The 21,520-nt window shown below is 38.3% G+C and overlaps 1 protein-coding gene across 8 annotated transcripts in view; it reads left to right on the top strand.

The window, feature by feature from the left end:
• FILIP1 (filamin A interacting protein 1) overlaps positions 1 to 21,316 on the top strand; it is a 139,292-nt gene extending 117,976 nt beyond the window's left edge. For 6 of the 8 annotated variants that reach the window (XM_067532678.1, XM_067532679.1, XM_067532680.1 and 3 more), the window contains 2 exons: positions 3,746 to 6,548; positions 10,483 to 13,897. In XM_067532678.1, coding sequence (XP_067388779.1) covers positions 3,746 to 6,548; positions 10,483 to 10,689 — 3,010 coding nt within the window. In that variant the 3' untranslated portion in view covers positions 10,690 to 13,897. Of the gene's footprint in view, positions 1 to 3,745; positions 6,549 to 9,170; positions 9,276 to 10,482; positions 13,898 to 19,515 lie in introns of those variants that run through there. The other 2 variants (XR_010917108.1, XM_067532681.1) reach the window with 2 other exon arrangements.
• The last annotated feature ends 204 nt before the right edge of the window (positions 21,317 to 21,520 follow it).

Here is a 21,520-nt window from a genome sequence, read left to right as displayed (position 1 = left end):
ACTGCTGGCCCTTCAGTGTTGTAACAATGATATCTGTGGCCCTCAAGCCAAAAAGGTTGGGAACCAATGAGTTAAAAGATAGGAAACAAAGGGTAGGCATAAATGGTCAGTTTTCACAGTGGAGAGAGGTAAAGAGTGGGGTCTCCCAAGGATTTGTATGGGGACCAGTGTTATTCAACATATTCATAAATGATCTGGAAAAAGGGGTAAACAGTGAGGTGAAAAATATGTGGACAATAAAAAATTACTCAAGATAATTAAGTCCAAAGCTGATTGCAAAGAGTTACAAAGGGATCTCACAAAACTGGGTGACTGGGCAACAAAATGGCAGATGAAATTCAATGTTGATAAATGCAAAGTAATGCACACTGGAAAACATAATCCCAATTATACATGCAAAACGACGGGGTCTAAATTAGCTGTTACCACTCAAGAAAGAGATGTTGGAGTCCTTGTGGATAATTCTCTGAAAACATCCACTCAATGTGCAGCAGCAGTCAAAAAAGCTAACAAAATGTTAGAAATTATTAGGAAAGGGATAGATAATAAAACAGAAAATGTCATAATGCCAATATATAAATCCATGTTTCAGCCACAACTTGAATACTGCGTATATTTCTGGTCACCCCATTTCAAAAAAGATATATTAGAGTTGGAAAAGTACAGACAAGCGCAACAAAAATTATTAGGGTATGAAACAGTTTCCCTATGAGGAGAGATTAAAAAGACTGGAACTGTTTAGGTTAAAAAAGGGATTACTAGGGGGGATATGATAGAGGTCTATAAAATCATGAATGGTGTGAAGAAAGTGAATACGGAAGTGTTATTTACCCCTTTACATAACACAAGAACTGGGGTCACCAAACAAAATTAATAGGCAGCAAATTTAAAACAAACATAAGGAAGTACTTCACACAATGCACAGTCAACCTGTGGAACTCATTACCAGATGATGTTGCGAAAACCAAAAGTATGATTGAGTTCAAGAATGAATTAGATGAGTTCATGTAGGATAGGTCTATCGGTGGCTATTAGCCAAGATAGTCAGGGATCTAACTTTATGCTCTGGTTGTCCCTAAACTGCTGACTGCCAGAATTTGGGATTGGACGACGGGATGGATCACTCAATAATTCCATTGTTCTGTTCATTCCCTCTGAAGCATTTGTCTTTCACCACTGTTGTAAGATAGGATATTGGGCTAGAGCAGAGGTGTTAAAGTCACTTTCTCTGGCGGGCCAGATTGGAATAAAATGTACTCCAAGTGGGCCACACTTATCCCTTTCGGCAGCAGCTGGAGACAGCTTGCAGCGTCTTACCCGCTGCCGAAAAATCTCGCTGCATCCTCCTTTTCGGCGGCAGCCCACAGCATCTTACCCTTCAGTGGCAACTGCCAGGGGCTGGAACAAAAAGGTTTGTGGACACTATCCCAGAACAAAAATGTTCGCGGGCTGTATCCGGCTGCCTGCGGGCCAGACCAAAAAGGTTCGTGGGCCGTATCTGGCCCGCAAGCCGTATGTTTGACACCCCTAGGCTAGAGGGACCATTGTTTTGATCCAGGGTGGCCAGTCTTATGTTCTTATAAATCTAATTTACACTGAGCTAGAATCAGAGGGCATATGTATCTTAACTGAATGTCAGTTCAAATATCTAGGCTGTTTTAAAGTAACTTTAAAAGGGAAAAGGGGCCAGAGAATTTTCAGGGATACAGTTCTTTTTGCTTACCTGACCTTATAGGGACTTAGTTCAGCAATTCTTGTTTGTTAAGAAACTTGCAGTACAGAGGTTGGTGTTGATAGTGCCATCCTGTGCACAATTTCCTAGAATATATAATGACAGTGCATGTTGCTTGGGGATCTTCTTTCTTTCACTTTCATTTTTTCACATCTCTTAGGGGGCTGCAACAGATAAACTGATTTATTCCCTTTTCTGGTATATTTGCTTTTCTCTTCTGTTAGCTACCCTGATATTCCCCTCTTTCCCTTCTCCCTTTCTCTGTGCTATGTGCTACAGCATCCCATACCTGATAGTTCCTGCTCCCCACTGTTGCTTTTCCTCCTGAGCCACAAATGAATTCCATTTCTAACCTTGCTACTCTCCTCACACCCACATCCCTTCCCACCCCTTCATTCAAGCACAGTCTTTGACACTCACATTCCCTGTCTATTGCATCCTTCAGTGTTCTGGCTTCCCTCTCCTTTCTTAGGGATTTTCATCCTGGTTGCACATCTTTTTGATGCCCATGGAAGCAGGAGTGAAACATTAATTGTCGCTGAGAAACAAGTTAATGTAGTTCTTGCTATTAAATCAGGGTCCAGATAAATTAGCTCTTCACTTAGTTGTGAAGGGTTAAAATGTTTTGGAGATAGACTGAACAAAGGAAATGAATCTGTATTGTTGCACAGATCTTGATATGGGAGCTGAGAGCACTTTGATAATGGATTGAACAGTATGGAATTTCACAGTAATTTGTGTAAACATAGCTGCATCTTCTTCTTTAAAACAATATTGTTACTTTGTTTACAGCAGTACTACTAAATTTATGGCAACAAATATCCCTACAACAACAGTACCTTTTTAACAGGGGAAAAACATCTTTTTTTTTTTTTTTAAACAAATCTCTGCTAAATAATGCACTGACACTTTAGTTTCTACCCTGATATCCATATGTTCTGGATTTAAAACACAAGCCTAAAATGTATACAAATGTGCTTGATTTCTGCTTTGAAATGTTATGTGACTAGGGCTGGGAAAGTATCATTACACATAAGAGATTTAAATAATTTTTCTGATAATAATAGACCTAGTTCATGTATCAGCCTTTATATTCTATGAAATGTCAGAAAATTCAATTGCTCTCTAACTGCTGGATGTCAAGTAGAAAATTTGTGTTATAGCCAAGGCTTTGATCTGTCTGATCCCCGCAGTCAATAGAGTAGTACCATTTATGTACTGAATTGTATGTGGAATTGAGCCCAGGAAAATAAACACTTTGAAGACTTTAACGTAGCAGTCATTAAGTAGCCAAACTTTTTTATTTTTATACTAATTTCCCACTGCTGCAATGCCTAGATGGTGACCAACTGAGAGCTGACATACTGTACTTCTGTTCAGCTGAGTCACTTCTGACCAATGTAGATTCACTGAAGCATGGCTGCTTGAAGCCACTCACTCAGTTCTGATCTCATATCACTCATTCTTGCATGTAGAAGCTAATGAGGCTTCCATCTTATAAAGCTGGCACAATATCAATGGGATATTAAATCTATAGATCTGTCCTGTTGGGTAAACTATACACTTTTACCATCATCATACCAGAGACATACATTTAGAATAATAGCTCAGTTCAAAGCTGTGTTAAAATCTTTTGTCGCCTTTGCAACTGAAGATAACACACTCTGTAACTGAATGATGCCACATATATATTGGATTAAAGAGGAATTCTAAAATTCAATCAATAATGTAGTTATGCCCAGATAAAGGGAAAAATGTGTAGTAATTTACAATAGTTGGAGGATAAAATCTTACACTTGACATTGGTTTTCAGAATGCTAAATGATTTTGTGTGATTTCCAATAAGGTTCCCTAATTTAAATAACTGTGCTTTGGGAGACTCATGAAACCAAGTGTTGAAAGAGTGCTCTAGGACACTAATGCAACATGAAAACCTATAGAAAACGTGGCTGAAACATGAAATATCAAGGGGAAAAATGCACCTGTATAATATATTTTTTCTCTTTTTTTCAGGTTAAAGAAGCTTCTTGAACAGGAAAAAATCTATCAAGCCCACAAGGAAAAAGAACACACAAAGACACTCAATAGACTGAGAGACGAACTGGTCAAACTCAAGTCATTTGCACTTATGCTGGTGGATGAGAGACAAATGCATATTGAACAACTTGGTCAGCAAAGTCAGAAAATACAAGATCTTACTCAGAAACTAAAGGAGGAAGAAGAAAAGCTTAGAGTCATTAGTTCAAAAACAAAAGAAGATGGACAAAAACTGATGAAGTTAGAAGCAGAACTTGAACACAAGACATTATCATTTTCTCAAGAGCATGAGGAGATGACCGCTAAACTGGTTAATCAAGAGTCACATAATAGACAGTTGAGACTTAAGCTGGTTGGTTTGACACGTAGAATTGAGGAATTGGAAGAAACTAACAAAAATCTTCAAAAAGCTGAGGAAGAACTTCAGGAATTAAGAGATAAAATAGCAAAAGGAGAATGTGGGAATTCTAGCTTGATGGCTGAAGTTGAAAACCTCCGTAAGCGTGTGCTTGAAATGGAAGGCAAAGATGAGGAGATCACAAAAACTGAATCCCAGTGTAGAGAGCTGAAAAAGAAACTGCAAGAGGAAGAACACCATAGCAAAGAGCTGAAACTTGAAGTGGAAAAGTTGCAGAAGAGAATGTCAGAATTGGAGAAGTTGGAAGAGGCTTTTAGTAAAAGTAAGTCAGAATGCACCCAGCTACACTTAAATCTGGAGAAAGAAAAGAATTTAACCAAAGACTTAATAAATGAGTTGGACATGGTGAAGACTCGAGTGAAAGATCTTGAATCTTCAGAAAGTAGGTTGGAAAAAGCTGAACTAAGCTTAAAAGAGGACCTTACAAAGTTGAAGTCATTTACTGTCATGCTGGTGGATGAAAGAAAAAATATGATGGAAAAAATAAAGCAAGAAGAAAGAAAAGTTGAAGGTCTGAACAAAAATGTTAAGGTGGAACAAGGTAAAGTTATGGATGTGACTGAAAAACTAATAGATGAAAGTAAGAAGCTTTTGAAACTGAAAACTGAAATGGAGGAAAAAGTTTCCAGTTTAACAAAGGAAAGAGATGAGTTAATTGGGAAACTGAAATGCGAAGAAGAAAAATCCTCTGAACTGAGCTATAGAGTTGATCTGTTAAAGAAAAGAATTGATGGTATAGAGGAAGTAGAAAGAGAAATAGCAAGAGGTCGAGCTAGAAAAGGACCAGAACGTGCTTATCACGAGGACAACAAGATTAAAGAACTAACCATTGAAATTGAAAGACTGAGAAAACATCTTAAACAATTGGAAGTGGTTGAAGGAGACTTGATGAAGACAGAGGATGAATATGATCAGCTGGAGCAGAAATTTAGGACTGAGCAGGACAAAGCTAACTTCCTATCTCAACAACTGGAGGAAATGAAGCTCCAGATTGCCAAAAACAAAGCAATAGAGAAGGGTGAAGTGGTGAGTCAGGAAGCAGAACTGAGGCACAGGTTTCGGTTAGAAGAGGCTAAAAGCAGAGATTTGAAAGCAGAAGTGCAAGCTCTTAAGGAAAAAATTCATGAGCTGATGAACAAAGAAGACCAGCTTTCCCAGCTCCAAGTTGATTATTCCATTCTTCAGCAACGATTTATGGCAGAAGAAAATAAAAACAAAAATATGGGGCAGGAAGTCCTAAACTTAACAAAAGAATTAGAGCTTTCTAAGCGTTACAGTCATGCCCTCAGACCCAGCATGAATGGTAGAAGAATGGTAGATGTTCCTGTGACGTCCACTGGGGTGCAGACTGATGCAGTGAGTAGTGAAGCAGCAGAAGAAGAAACCCCAGCTGTGTTTATTAGGAAATCTTTCCAAGAGGAAAATCACATCATGAGTAATCTGCGGCAGGTAGGGCTGAAAAAACCCATGGAGCGCTTGTCTGTGCTTGACAGGTATCCCCCAGCAGCCAATGAGCTTACAATGAGGAAATCTTGGATACCATGGATGAGAAAAAGAGAGACTGTGTCCCAGGCAGATCACGAGAAAGGAGCCCGAACGCATGGTAGCCCAGGAAATCCTGGGGAGGTTGTCCTTTCACCAAAGCAGGGGCAACCTCTTCATATTCGGGTGACTCCAGATCATGAGAATAGTACAGCTACGCTGGAGATAACTAGCCCAACATCTGAGGAATTCTTTTCAAGCACCACTCTCATTCCGACCTTGGGAAATCAGAAACCACGGATTACCATCATTCCCTCTCCAAATGTGTCGCACAAAGGAAAAGGTGGTGAGAGCTCAATGGGTCCAGAGCGTGCTATGTCACCTGTTACTATAACAACATTCTCCAGAGAAAAGTCCTCAGATGGAGGGAGAGCTCCTTTCATGGAAAGATCCACATCCCCAATTCAGATAATGACAGTATCTACATCTGCAGCACCGGCAGAAATCTCTGTCTCTCCAGAATTGCAGGATATGACTATGGGAAGGGCTGTTTTCAAAGTAACACCAGAAAAACAAACTGTCCCAACCCCAATCCGGAAGTACAATGCCAATGCCAACATTATTACAACAGAGGACAACAAAATTCATATTCACTTAGGGTCTCAGTTTAAACGCTCCCCTGGTGCTGCTCCTGAGGGAGCTAGTCCTATGATAACAGTCAGACCAATGAACGTAGCAGCAGAAAAGGAGGTTATGACTGGTACCGTCCTTCGTTCCCCCAGGAACCATTTCTCCTCCAGACCAGGAGCAAGCAAAGTAACAAGTACCATCACTATAACTCCAGTTACAACATCCTCTACACGAGGAACTCAATCAGTGGTAAGTAGCAGAGGATTCCATGGGATATCTGTCCAGACTTCATGGTGGAGAGAAGGGAAGCCATAACATGGACTCGGTCTGAGACCACAGTCTGAAAGAACAGTTGAAAAAAACTATTAATGCTACTGACTTCACTGGTTATTCTGGATTTCAATGGGGGTAACTGAGAGCAAATTTTTCCCTATTTTGTTTTTAAATGGTCCATTTTGGCATTATCTCACTATGACCACTTGAGATGAGCCTTGTGAGAGGAAAAGAAGACAATTGAGAGAGAAACCCTGCTTCTATTTTCTGTAGGTGTCGGTTCTTAATTTTAGTCCATTGTGCTTAGCTAGTGTATAGCTCTCAACTAATTAATATGATACATGTAGCAATACAATACCCAGTGGGGTGGATAAAGAGCAGAGTGAGAGGTTTAATTCGGAAGTTCCTGGCTCTTGTCTGTTTTATGACAGATTTGCCATTGTTTTAACTCCTCCTTAACTTTATAAATTAGGGTTGGGGAGAACAAAACTGCAGAACCACCAGTTGTGTACAGGGAGATTATTTCTATAGGCTCAAGCATGTAATTTTTAAGAGTCCTGCCCCTGCCCGAGCTGTGAAACCTTCCTGCATGGTGATTCCATGATGGTGATTGTAATTTCATGTTTGGACCAGTTAGGACATAGGGTATTTTCTTTTTAACTGACATACCTTCTAGTGTGTCTATTTTTATTTTTGAAAAATCCCTCTAAGTGCCTCCAGCAGGCTCAGTTTGAAGGAAATTACAGACACTATCTTGGAATTGCTGATGTGGTTGGCTAACTCATGCAAGCCACAAAAATCCATAACAGTCCTGTAATTTCCTCATCAGTGTATTCCACACACCTCCTGTGCCATCCTTACAGGCCTGGGACCCAATTCTCTATTGTGTTATGAATGTTTATGCTCCTTCCGCACCACTTTGCCACTCACACATTAAAAAATGTTACAAGAGATAAGGCACAAGTGACATAGCCATTCTCAGATAGTAATAAAATACACTCAATTGGATTTGTGTTATAAACTGCTTACGTATATGCTAACCTTTCAAACAGTCCAACCAATAATCCTCATTGCGAACACTTTGACTATTACACTTTTAGTCTTGTCTGCATGTGCTGCAGTGAGCCACTGGTACAGAGGTAAATAGCCTTGACAGTTGCATGTGTTTATTCCTTTATTAAAATGTATTAATATATTTACATATTTAGTTCTGGGCATCTATAAAGTCCCCCTAGTGTGTACTTCTGGGAATAGAACAGGTTAGCTTCAATTGGCAAGTCCTAATGAGGCAGCCTCATAGTGGCCTGCATTAACTTAATAAAAGTACATAGAGCCAAATTCTGGCTGATGCTGTGTATTTGCAAAAAGCAGAAAAAAATGCAGTCATCTGCAAATGTGCAGGGCAGAAGGGAGTCACCCGGACTTTGCAGAATGACACCAAGAGACAGAGCTGTAGGTTCTCTCCAACTGACACTGTTGAGGCAGGAGCTGCTCTAGCCATTTTCACAGCCACGGAAAAAATGTTTGATGCCCCTGCAGGCAGTTGAACCCCCAAAAACAAAGGGGAGGGGGGAGAGAGAGAGAGCGAGAGAAGTGGCACAGGGGTACAGCAACCCCTAGAAGTTGGTACCTAAGGCAGCCATGCTGCTTGCCCACCTCTAGAACCAACATTGGCTGAGGCGTGTTTGAAGCACAGTCTGCATGTTTATTCAGTCACACTGGCCAGACATTGGGGATCTGCATACAGCTACCTATGCAAATTTTCCCTTCACTTAGCAGGGAAAAATGTATTTGGAGTCGTGTTGAGCTGGTATCAGTTATGATATGAGCAATGTGTTAGTGTGCCTCTTTGGGGATGGGAGGGAAAGAGTCAAAATACTTTTCAATGATTTTGAGTGTTTTAGACAGGAACCTAGTAACTCTAGAGTGCCAAAATCTCCAGTTAATAATTTACGTGTCATTAAAACTCAAGAAATGCCTGAGATTCCAGCTACTTCATTTAATAGCTGTATGTTTACACACTGGGGAAAGCTTTCAGGCAGTGCAGGGTGTTTGCCATTTTGGCTCCATGGTTGTTGTGCCATACAATGTTCCATGGCCCTGACTTGTTTTGACATAAAAATGTGAGTTCCTTTAAATTATGTTATAAATGCTGCTTTTGGTTGTTGAAAATGGCTTGCTTCCCACCAGTCAGTCAGCATTCAAATTTCCCAGTTGTGATTTTATGTATTTTATTTGTTGTGTGTGTGCATATGGTTTTGTACTGTTCTTGGAACATTAAGTAATGGAAAGTGCAGATTAACTGGTAAGGAAGGTGATAGTTTGCCTCCTTTTGGAATGCTCAGTACATATAAACAGAGCCCTGTGTACTCCAGGGCAAGTTGAAACTCAATTCTGCGGCAAAGGCCCCCTATGTTCTACTGTAGTCTGGTGCAGCAGGCTGGAGATTCTGTGGCAGATCCATATGGTTGTTTTAAAATAGGCATTGTAATGTGCAAATAAATACTACAATCAACAAAGTGTCACCAATACTATTTATTTTGATGATTTAATTTAGTTTATGTTGTTTCCACATTTGCTGTTTTCACTGTGCTGCAGATTTGGTCTTCACACTGCAAAATTACTATGTAGAAATTGTCAGGGAACCTGGAAGTGTTTTAGCCGCTAAGTTAAGGATAGCTGGGATTCCTGGAATTTGAGGAGGTGATTTTTATTTATTTGCTTTTTCTGTTTAAAATGATCAGTGGGTGAAGCAGTTAATAATGTTAAGTAAGTTTCAAATTTAACAGGCCACTGAGATAAATAGGGCAATGGGTGTCTCTGTTTGCAGACTGATGAAGGCAACTCTGCATCAGTTTACATTTGCATTATGCTTTGTTCTCAGCCATGAAAGCTATGTACATTTTTTCTAAATGATCAATTCTGGCCTATAGTTCTGTGGCGAAGAATGGCTTCCAAATTCTTTTGCTTTCATATGAACAGGGAATAGAAAAGACCCATTAGATCTTTCTAGTCCATCTCTTCCCCTAGAGGTTCTGATCTTTTCTACATTAATGTAGGTAAGGGAGTAGAGACTTTGTCCTATCGTGTCTTCCCACCATCAAACAATACCAAAATAAAAGGCCAATTCCTGGGATCTAAACAGCCCCAAACTTTAGGAAAGTATGGTTCCAGAGCTTTGTACCTGGCCCCCATCTCTAGTGACCCAAAATACTAGATCTGAACACCAATACACTATCGTCTGGCTGTGATCTCTATATCTTGGGTCCTTCTCTAGCATGATATTCACCATTGTGCAGTAACTGTTTTGGTCTGAAGTGCTCCTTCGCCCTGGGCACTATGCTTCATGCCACAAACATTTAAATATGCTGCAAAGGAGACAACCATCCTTTAGCCAAAGGAGATGGCCTGATTCCAATGTTGAATACTAATTAAATAATTTAGGTGCCCTAAGGGACCTGGTTGGCTAAGAGATAATATCTCTTTTCCTGTGATATTCTGCCACCTTTGAGTAGCCGAAGCACTCAAGCTGGGACTCTCCCAATATAAGTGAAAGAGAGCTGCATGGTAGGGCATTCTAAGGGAGGGCTCCTCTGTTTTGGAGTTTGCTTGCTCTCTTTCATTAGAGCCCAGATTTTTTAACCTGGGCATGCTGCAAAGTCCATCTTTTCTCTTTCTTTGTTAAGGAGGGCCTAGGCTGGGGTGGATATATTTGTGGTCAGTTGTTTGTTTATGTTGTGATTTTTAATGTATGGGATCGGTGCCTCGTGCACTGGCTGTGTGCTTCTAGGTGTATTTTTAAAATGTACAGAAATAAATAATGAACTGTGCAGAATTAGGATCTGTTAAATAAAAGCTCCCAGAGGTCTTGCTTACAACTGTTTCCTTTCTCTTTCTCTCTCTCTTGCAGACAGGACAGGATGGGTCATCACAGAGACCTACACCCACCCGTATTCCTGTGTCAAAAGGTATGAAAGCAGGAAAGCCGGTAGTGGCAGCCCCAGGAGCAGGAAATGTGACAAAATTCGAGCCTCATGCGGAGACTCAGTCTATGAAAATAGAACTGAAGAAATCTTCAGCCAACAGCTCTACCTCCCTGGGAGGGGGGAAGGGCTGAGGGCAGTGGCTAAGGGGGTATGTTGTGCAGGTTTTACTGCTACCATGGAAATCAGCCCCGTCTGTTAGTTGCTGGTGTTTGCATTTACTAATTAAGCCCTGAAACTGTCACTTAACATAACAAACTAATAGGTGTGTGTGTGTGTCTTGACTTTAATTTAACAATATTACTTTGTTTCTATGCTGGAGTAAAAAGCTAGTTGCAGGCTGGTAATATTTGCAGTCAGTGAAGTCAGACTAAGTAGCCTCACTTATACATTGATCTAGTTCAGGGGTTCTTGAACTTATAGATAGGGTGGGCCACTTCTTAAGAGATTGTCTCATGGGACCATCTTCCATCCCACTCTCAATCGCATAGACCACTTTTCCCCCTTTTTGTGATCGCTTAACATTCCTGAGACCACTAAAGCAATTGCTTGCCTATAGAAGTAATGCTAGAAAAGCCATGTATTTTGGGTCTCTTTTAATGAAGTCTTATAGCTAGAAACAGAGGAAGAGCCAGCACCATGTGACTAGCGTATTCTCTATGGATCAACAGCGTTTCACAGACCACAGTTTGGAAAGCTCTGATCTAACTGATTTGATTTTTGTTTCAGTCACAATTTGGGCCTGATCCAAAACTCGTGGAAGTCATTGGAATGACTTTCTTTGACTTCAGTAGGCTTTGGCTCAGGTCCGTAATGAGACAGTGTGCTATAGTTTGACTTCAGCTGCCAAGAGTTCTTCTACCTTAGAAAAGTCCTTAACACAAACAGTTAATGGTACAAAGTAATTGTTGGAGAACTCTGCTCAGGTACAGAAGGTAAGGGACAGAGGGCTTTGCACATAACTTACCCTGAATTCCAATATGTTCCCTGAAGTTTGGTATGTGTCTATCTCAAATACAGACCTAGTTTACAGTGCCATGGAAAACAAGTTTGTGTTCCAGTTATACTGAAGTCTGCATTTTTCCTGGGGTGGGGGCGGTTTTAGCATGTCTTAAGGAAGTATTTCAGCATGGAAATGGTTGTGGATGCAGATGATTAATGTCATGATGACTGTTTTGTTTGATAGCACCATAATTGTCATGGGAATTTCCCCAGAAAGAACAATTTCCACACAAATAAGATACAATAAAGGAACTCTCGGTTGAGGCAACTTGACATACTATGTCTCGGCAAGAAGGTGCATTTTAAAATATATATAATGATTAAACCATTTGAATGAGCTATTAAGAGTCCAGCAACTATGGGTGCCCCTGCTGGAGGAGAGAAGAGAAAGGAGATGACTGATACAGCATGAAGAATACAAATGTAACACAAAATGCACAGGAGGGAAAATGGCAAGTGAAGAAGTTAAGTGGCTGAAATGAGCAAATGCAGTTAATAGAATGTACAGGGTCAATTCAGTGAACCAAGGGGTTGGGGGATTAGTTTCTCTTAGGAAGGAGAGATTGAAAGAACAGTCTGTCAGTAGAGGGAAACAAAAATTTGGTAGAACCAGGCAATGTTTATTCTTAATCCATACTTTGGCCTGCTACCCAGCCTAGCTATCTTGAAGACACTCTTCTTCTTCTTTCAGGCACAACATGTCCTTCTGATGAATACCACAAAACATACTGACCCTGATTTTCACAGGTCCTTAAGTATCTCCTATTAAACTGCATCTCCAATGAACTTTGGATTTGTAAGTGTCAGGATGTCTGAAAAACATATATATGTCATAACAGACTCATGGCATATATAGTTACTGGCCAGAAGTGCAGCAACTCCTCCCAGCTAATTGTGTGCCCAATAAATACCCCATACCTCAATTTGTCCATTAATCATTAGTGAGCTTTTATTATTTCTAAAGTATCTGTTTTTTCAGCAGAAGTTCTAAACATAATAACATGAAGCTAAAAGCTCATGATGATGTTAAATGCTGATGCTAAAAAAAATCTTCCAGTTAGTTCAAAACAGTCATTTTAAATGCTAGAAAGTAGATGAGCCCCCTGCTAATGTGGCGTGATCTAGGACAGGTCTACCCTACCGCTTAAGTCAGTCTAACTTATGTCACTCAGGAATGTGAAAAAGGCATCCTTCCTGAGTGAGGCTTCCTGACCTAAGCGCTGTTCATGCTCTCTCGCCAAAGCTTCTGCCTCTCGTGGAGGTACAGCAATTATGCCGATGGGAGAGCGTTCTCCCATCCACACACAGTATCTTCACCAGACGCTCTACAGCGGCGCAGCTGTGCCAATGTAACACTTCTAGTGTAGACCTGCCCATAATAATGAACTGTAGATGGTATACGCCTTCTTTTTCATGCTTTTAAAAAGAAACTAGCTCTTCCTAACTTAACTGATTATATATATGGGACTGTAGTCTAAATGTGCCTGCCTTGGAAAGCTGCACCTGTTTTGGATGTGATATGAGAGACTAGTTTATCTGAAGAAGAAACTATCAGCTGAAAATAGAAATCCAGTGCATCCAAAGCACAGCTAGAATGGGAGAGGCAAACTAGAAGTACCCTTGTGGAGTTATCAGGAGATGTGAGAAGGAATCCAGCAACCACAGAGGAAACAGAATTGACAAGTCAGACTAGTATAATACAGAATAGTATATACAGGATAGTATATATTTCAAGGATTCAATAGCAGAGCCCAGTGCCAGGACTAGATCAGAAGACATTTCTGATCCACAGCTAACTCAGCAAAAGGTCAAGGAATCAGAACCAGGCAAAAGGGTGTTTCTGAGACTAACCTGGAAAAAAAACCTCCACAAACAAAAAATAACGACTTGTGAATATTGGTAGGAAAAGACCCTGAAAAAGTCCAACACGCTAATTTTGTTTAAACAAATATTAGCAAGAAGGGGGCAGGACCCAATTTACTAGGCTTTTCAAAAGGAAAGAAAGTTAAAGTGCAAGGGCTGATGTAAGCCAAAGGGTAATGTAAATTAATTTACTAAGTATTGATGTATAAGGGGTTTATTCTGAGATTCAGGGAAATGAAATATTTTATATAAACTGGAGAAAACAGTATGCCTAGAAGTACTTATAGATATCTGTTTTAATTTAAATTTGGTTAAAAATTAGGTGAGTTTATCATTTTGTAATGTTTTCATTTACCTGAAGTTTGCTACCCTAAGTAGTGGGTGGGCAGGAAGGGAATTGCAAAAAAGAAGGCTTTTAGAACAGTGTCTTAAAAAGTTGAAGCTTAGCTGTCTTGATCATCCAGTTCAGAGTGTCTTTTCCTCTGAAGGTAGCAATCTGGTTGATGACTACAATAAAACAATCCATTTAGAACCCTAGCAAACTTGTCTAGTGAAAGAAGCATGGCTGTTACAATATATCTGTCAGAGAAAGGCCTAGGAACAGTGAGGCAGGTTATATCACAAAAGTGTTCCAGCATCTGTGTGTGGAGTTGATGACAGAATAGCCACCATAACTGAATTTCCCTGTTGACCTTTGATTTTAAATCTGGTCCTTAACACAAGTTTTTGACTGATTTATATAGGGCCAGATGCTGTCAACTTTCCTCATGCTGAGTACAACTTGCTCACGTGAATAGTTTCGTGGCCATTAACAGAGATGCTGATCTGAATAAGTGCTACTCAGTGTGAGAAAGGTTGCAGAATTTAGTCCACAATGACATGCAAGCTGTAGTCTCAGCAAACAATAGCTTGAATTCTTATGGGCATTTTGATTTTTAGTTGTTTACTCTTTTACTTTTGTGTCAGCCTTCACTGTGATTAAAAAAGCAAATAACTCATTGTGACTTTTATAAATATGACCGTACATGACAGTATTTAACCCTCAAACCAATTACTTACTTGGTGATTAATATCAGGTGCATAATCTCTAAAACAACATTGGTCTGCAAAGCTTCATGCCAGGTATAGGCTAAATACCAGATTATTACCTAAAACTTGTTAAACATCTTTTCAAACCCTCTCAAGGTTAACACTAATGTTAGGTGCACAGCTTTAAAAATGGAAAGCTACTGTGTTTCAGGTTTTTGACTGCAGGCTACAACAATAAGGATTGTTTTCAAACCAATTATATATTCCTATTGCATATCAGTTGTTGACATCACTGAATCAGTTTGAAACCTGCAGTATGCTGGGGGTAATTTCTATGAGCTCATCTTTTAAACTTGTTTTCATTTAGGGGAATGTTTTTCTCTCCTCCATATGCGTGAGTAATTCCTATTCCCTTAACCTTGACTGAGCTCTCCCAGACAGAGCTCTTTCTAATATTTGTCATTATAGATGTTGACTTCACTTTGAAAATATCTTACCACTTGGTCCCTGCTCTTATTTGGCTTTTTGGAAAACATCAATAGGATTAACTACTTTCAAATTGGGAGTTATTAGTTGCAGGAACAAAACACTGTAGGACCATGTGTGGGTTTATTTTATTTTAATTTAATTTTTTGGCTTCTGCAACTCTCCATATTAAAAACTCTTCTAGAAAGGATTTTTAAAGGTCAGAAATAGGTACGTTGGTACATGATGCTCCACTTTTGTCACTGGGGTTTATATCATCTCTAGTACATATATATTTTTGTATCATTTGGAATTATCCATTCATGTAAATTGTAAAAAGAAATTTAATTTAAACTTCAAATGTTAAAACGTCAGTTGATGTGCTATTATTATCTAAATTGGTCAGGTTTAATGCAAATTGTTTGCTACGGGCCAGATTCTAAACTCATTTACAACAATGTAAATACAAATAACTACAATGAATTGTGATTTACACTGGTATAATTTAAATCTGAATTTGGTCCTATCCATACAAATGTCTTCATTTAATTTTATCATTAGAGTAAATTAGTTAAATTGTGTTTTGTTTATTTAAGTGAATTTATAGCTCATGGAAGCTGTGAGATCTGTAGTCCCAGAAGCACTCTCTCGATCCATTACCAGGTTATTCTTACATCACTGTGACAGAATATATCCTTTGAAATTTTTAGACAAATACTTCTTTAGACATCCATTTTAATAGCAAGAATACATAAATTACTTCTCTGATACAAAGTCAAATGTTAGAAGGTTAGAATGTTAAAGTCAAATGTTAGAAGAGACATTACTAAGGGCACAACTATTCCATTGCGTAGGAAAGATAGTAAGTATAGCAAGAGACCACCCTAGCTTACCTAGGAGATCTTCAGTAATCTGAAACTCAAAAAAGAATCCTACAAAAACGTGGAAATTAGGTCAAATTACAAAGGATGAATATAAACAAATACAACTATGGAGGGACAAAATTAGAAAGGTCAAGGCACAAAATGAGATTAAACAAGCTAGAGACATAATGGGTAACAAGAAAACATTCTATGAATACATTAGAAGCAAGAGGGAGACAAAAGACAGGGTAGGCCTCTTACTCAATGGGGGGAGGGGGGGGGAAATAACAGAAAATGTGGAAATGACAGAAGTGCTAAATGACTCTTTTTCAGTTTTCACTGATTGGATGTCTAACATTGTGAATGCCAGTGAAAATCTGGTAGGATATGAAGCTAAAATAGGGAAAGAACAAGTTAAAAAATACTTAGACAAGTTAGATATCTTCAAGTCATCAGGGCCTGATGAAATATACCCTAGAATACTCAAGGAGCTGATTGAGGAGATATCTGAGCCATTAGAGATTATTTTTGAAAAGTCATGGAAGAAGAGAGAGATTCCTGAGGACTGGGAAAGGGCAAATATAATGCCAATCTATAAAAAAGGGAATAAGGACAACTCAGGGAATTATAGACCAGTAAGCTTAACGTCAGTATGCAGAAAGATAATGGAGCAAATAATTAAGAAGTCAATTTGCAAACACCTTGAAGATAATCAGGCGATAAGTAACAGTCAGCATGAATTTGTTAAGAACAAATCATGTCAAAGAAAAAAACCCAACCTGATAGCTTTCTTTCACGGGGTAACAAGACTTCTGGATGGGAGAAGCAGTATTTGTGGTTTATCTTGACTTTAGTAAGGCTTTTGATTTTGTCTCACATGACCTTCTCATAAACAAACTAAGGAACTACAACCTAGATGCAGCTACTATAAGGTGGGTGCATAACTGGTTGGAAAACCATTCCCAGAGAGTAGTTATCAGTGGTTCACAGTCAAGCTGGATGGGCATATTGAGTGGGATCCCACAGAGTCTGGGTCCAGTTCCGTTCAATATCTTCCTCAATGACTTAGATAATGGCACAGAGAGTATCTTATAAAGTTTGTGGATGATACCAAGCTGGGAGGAGTTGCAAGTGCTTTGGAGGATAGGATTAAAATTCAAAATGATCTGGACAAACTGGAGAAATGGTCTGAAGTAAATAGGATGAAATTTAATAAGGACAAATGCAAAGTACTCCACTTTGGAAGGAAAAATCAGTTGCACAGATACAAAATGGAAGATGACTCGGTAGGAAAGAGTACTACAGAAGGGATCACAAACATATGAGTCAACAGTGTAACCCTGTGGCAAAAAAAGCAAACATCCTTCTGGGATGTATTAGCAGGAGTGTTGTAAGCAAGACATGAGAAGTAATTCTGCCATTCTACTGATTAGGCCTCAGCTGCAGTATTGTGCCCAGTTCTGGGTGCCACATTTCAGGAAAGATGTGGACATGAATGATTAAAGGTCTAAAAAACATGACATATGAGAGAAGATTGAAAAAATTGGGTTTGTTTAATTTGGAAAAGACTGAGAGGCGACATGATAACAGTTTTAAAGTACATAAAAGGTTTTTATTAGGAGGATGGAGAAAAATTGTTCTCCTTAACCTCTGAGGATAGGACAAGAAGCAATGGGCTTAAATTGCAGCAAGGATGGTTTAGGTTGGACATTAAGAAAAACCTCCTAACTGTCCGGATAGTTAAGTACTGGAATAAATTGCCTAGGGTTGTTGTGGAATCTCCATCATTGGAGATTTTTAAGAGCAGTTTAGACAAACACCTGTGAGGGATGGTCTAGATAATACTTATTCCTGCAGGGGACTGGATTAGATGACCTCTCGAGATCCTGTCCAGTCTTACGATTCTGTGATTCGAAGGTGTGAAGTATAAAAAGAAATTAATGAACAAATTAATAATGGAAGTATAAACAATGTATGACTTAATCCTTTCTAGTCTCTTACCTTCCTCTGCATAGTTATGTTTCGTTTATAAGAGGAAGACTTGGATTCTGAAACCTACTGTAGTTACACTATTCAGTTATTAATTGGGTCTGTACAAGGAAGATGACATTTTCTGCCTACTAAATTTTATTTTTAAACTCCATGTATAGTTATATAATGTACATAACGTACTGGATATTAAGAACCATTTTCTTAAAATGAGCTCATGTGACTCCCACTGAAATTAACTGGAGATGTTTTCATCTAGGAGTAGAATTTGATCGTAAGCAAATATAGTTTTTATCTTGCTTAATATTCTCCAAGAGTCTAAAGTTATAAAACTGCATGAGTGGGGAAGGTTAACTTTTACTACAGTTTGTGATTCTTTTATGTTTGTTATTCAAATCTGGGAGGAAAGATAGACATATCTGCCTGAAAACCTTATGTAAATGGTAAATTAATTGTAGAGGAATACACTTTATTTGTGAAATTCCTTTGTTTCACTTGTGTTCCCATATTCTCCTAATTGTTGTCTTAGCCTTGTTCTATACAGATGAGTAAAACAATGAAAATGTGCCATCTAGTGGTAAAGTTCTGGCATAAAGAGTAAATGAAAATATTTGAATATTTTTTCTGTTTTAAAAATGACAATATTCTACAACTCGCACCATCAAACATTCTACAAACATATTTTTTTTTAAAAGGTGAAGCACAGGCACAGGTTAATAAAAGTGGCAAGGATACACTGGATTTATATTTTGCATATATTGTAAATGGCTTTTGAAAACAAGAAAATCACAGTAGCTTTAAAAAGTTTCAACTATAGAAATAAATGCGTTTGGAAGGCACATCATACTACATTTCAAATTTCTGACTGCAATTTTATCATTTTAAAACCCACAAATAGGTTGAAATTTACATTTATGGTTAAACTCTGATTTAGTAAATATCATCTTGTCTGCAATGGAAACATATAAATATATATATTGTCCTTTAGTTTAAAGTAAATTATTTGTTGCGCTACTATCAAAAGACTGATCAGAATCAAGGACCTCTTATGTTTGGCACAGTACAAACTTAAGCTCTGATCTTGCCAAGACTACACACACTCAGCTTTACACATTGTGTGTGAAATCCTGTCCCCATTGAAGTTAATGGCAAAAGTACCATTGACTTCATTCAGTAGGGCCAGGATTTTACCCTGTGAGTACATTTAAGTCATTTAGATTACTTGCATGCTTGAAGTTCAGCATGTAAATAAGTCTTTAAGCACGTAAGTAGATCAGTGACTTTAGTGGGACTACTGAGTATGTAAAGTAATCCTGCATGTAAATCTTTACATGAACTTTGCTTAAGAGGACAAGCAACCTCTGAAGGGGAGGGGAGAGACCGTCAATATGCAAATTTTATAGACATATTTATATATTTAGTATGGTTTAGTTGAATTATGGTTTTGTATAGTGACAGAAATATGGTCTGAGCATTGAATTGGGAGCCACAGACTCCTGAATTCTAATTCTGACTCTAATTCAGACTCCTTCTTTGCACTGGCCAGAACATTTCCTTTCGATCTCAGTCTCCCATCTTTATATGGGAATAATACCTTCCTCACAGGAGTGTTGTGAGGTTTAATTAATGCCTTTAAGATTTTTTTGAAAATAAAAAAGCACAATATAAATAACAAGTTCTATTAACTTTATTAAAAATTACTTTTATTTCCAATTATATAATAGCAAATGTTTTGCTCTTTTCTCTTAGAGAGTGTCATCATTCATCAGTTACGCATGAACTCTAGATGAGATACCATACCCAATGTATTCTATATGTGTGCACTTCCTCTCCACACCAGTTGGATGGATCACTGTTGAAGCTCTCTGCCACCATCACCATTGTCTCACGTACTACTGATCACTTACAGAAGTATTTTACTGCTTCCATTGGATTATTATGATTCTTTGTAGAGTTTTTAAAAGTAATGGCCTTGTTGATATTTTGAGAGAGAGAGAGAAAAGCAGTCATGGTTCCAACTGAATGTTACTCTTATTTTGCAAAGCCCAAGGCACCTGTTTGATTTTGTTTGGTGGTGTTTGCTATATAATTTATTTTTATAAAACATTTTAAGGTAACTTTCCCCAAACCTTCCAATTGCTACTGTCAATGGCACATTAATTTGTAGAATACACTGTTAAATTTTTAGTGTTGATTGATATTTTTGTATTAAAGACAGTAAAGAAAGTTAAATTTTAATCTCAACAGTGCTTTTTCTTATTTTAACGGAGAAGTATGCAACACATTTACCTGCCACCATGTGACTGAGAGACTAAATGCTCTAAAGACTACCATACAGGGTAAACTGTTACAGAATTTTTCTTGCACTGTGCAGTGGTTCAGCATAAAACTGAATACTAACAAACTAAAACCCTGAAGTGCTACCTGACTTAAAGATTCATTTTAAACATTGTAAACCAGTGTTCACTAAGCTGTGATTACTATTATTGTTTTACAATGAGTTTTTACTTCTGTCTGTACTGAAAAAAGTCAATTTTCATCACACTGAAACAAATATATTTTCACAAGAATACAAATGTTTGGTTTTATAGTAATTGCTACTGATAAAAAAGTAATTGTATGGTTTTGGTAGTTGTTGCCTTCTTTAGGCTGGTATTTGATTATAATAACATAGTGCATACTACATGCATAATAAAACTGATCCAGACATTGTTAGTGCCATGAAGAAAGAGCGATCATCTGGCAGAATTAATGATGCTACTGTTTCTAACTTTACATTTTTACTATACTAGTAAGACTCTACCTGAATCGCAGGATGATCTTCAAATAATTGTGGCTGAGTTGCAGATGAGATATGGACAATCATGGAAAAGTAACAATGGACCTTTATTAATAACTAATTTGGAAAAGCCACAGACGACCTATTTGTTTAAGCTCTGAAGGCAGCACCGGTGCCAATAGCAGTCCAGAAGTAAGGGTGGCGATATCATGCCTGCTGTAGGGCTCTACACCTCTACTGATTTTTTCCCCCATTTTCACAACTCCCAGCTTTGTACCCTGGACTGCTGTCCTGCTTACCTTACCCAAAACTCTCTAAGATCATTTAATGTACTAATGGGGGAAAGTGTGTGTTGCAAACTTCAAAATTTATGCAAAATTGTGGACTGTGTGAAGTAAGCTAATGAAAACAAAACTGTGGTGGAAGCCTTATATTGCGGAATCCTCAATTTCCACAATATCAGGAATGAAGTAGGACCTTATATACTAGTAAATATCACACTTATAAAAGTGTAAGGAGACTGTGCTGTAAGGCTGATAAATATGATCATATAACAAGACCCCATGTAGATTACTGCAAAGTGAACTTGAATTTTACATCAGTGGCCCTTCAATGCTGCTGCATTCTGAAGAAGCATAATGAGAACACTGTGGCAGCTACATTTAAATTAAAAATGGATTTTTAAATGAATTATATATGAAATTGAATAAACCTGTATGGTAACCCTCATGCTATTTATTTTTATAATAAATTCATTTTAAATTTTCCCTACATTTTCAGTTTCCAATTTACTGCAGACTTTTGTATTATTAGTGTATAACAGTACTGTAAAGCTGCTAGGGGGAAACTGGAAGCTATGGCAGCTGAATGGGGTACATTCATTGGCATTTGAGAGGTGCTTTGAGATTGTGGGATAGGTATATTAAATGGTCCCTTTTGCTAAAGTGATCAAAAGTGAAAAAGTTAACTACAACA

The sequence above is a fragment of the Emydura macquarii genome, unplaced genomic scaffold (assembly GCF_026122565.2).
Source record: "Emydura macquarii macquarii isolate MOO-44397 ecotype Brisbane River unplaced genomic scaffold, CSIRO-AGI_Emac_v2 contig_3295, whole genome shotgun sequence".
NCBI classification, from domain to species: Eukaryota; Metazoa; Chordata; order Testudines; family Chelidae; genus Emydura; species Emydura macquarii.
Note: the sequence above shows the minus strand (reverse complement) of the source record. Positions and strands in the feature narration are given on the sequence as shown.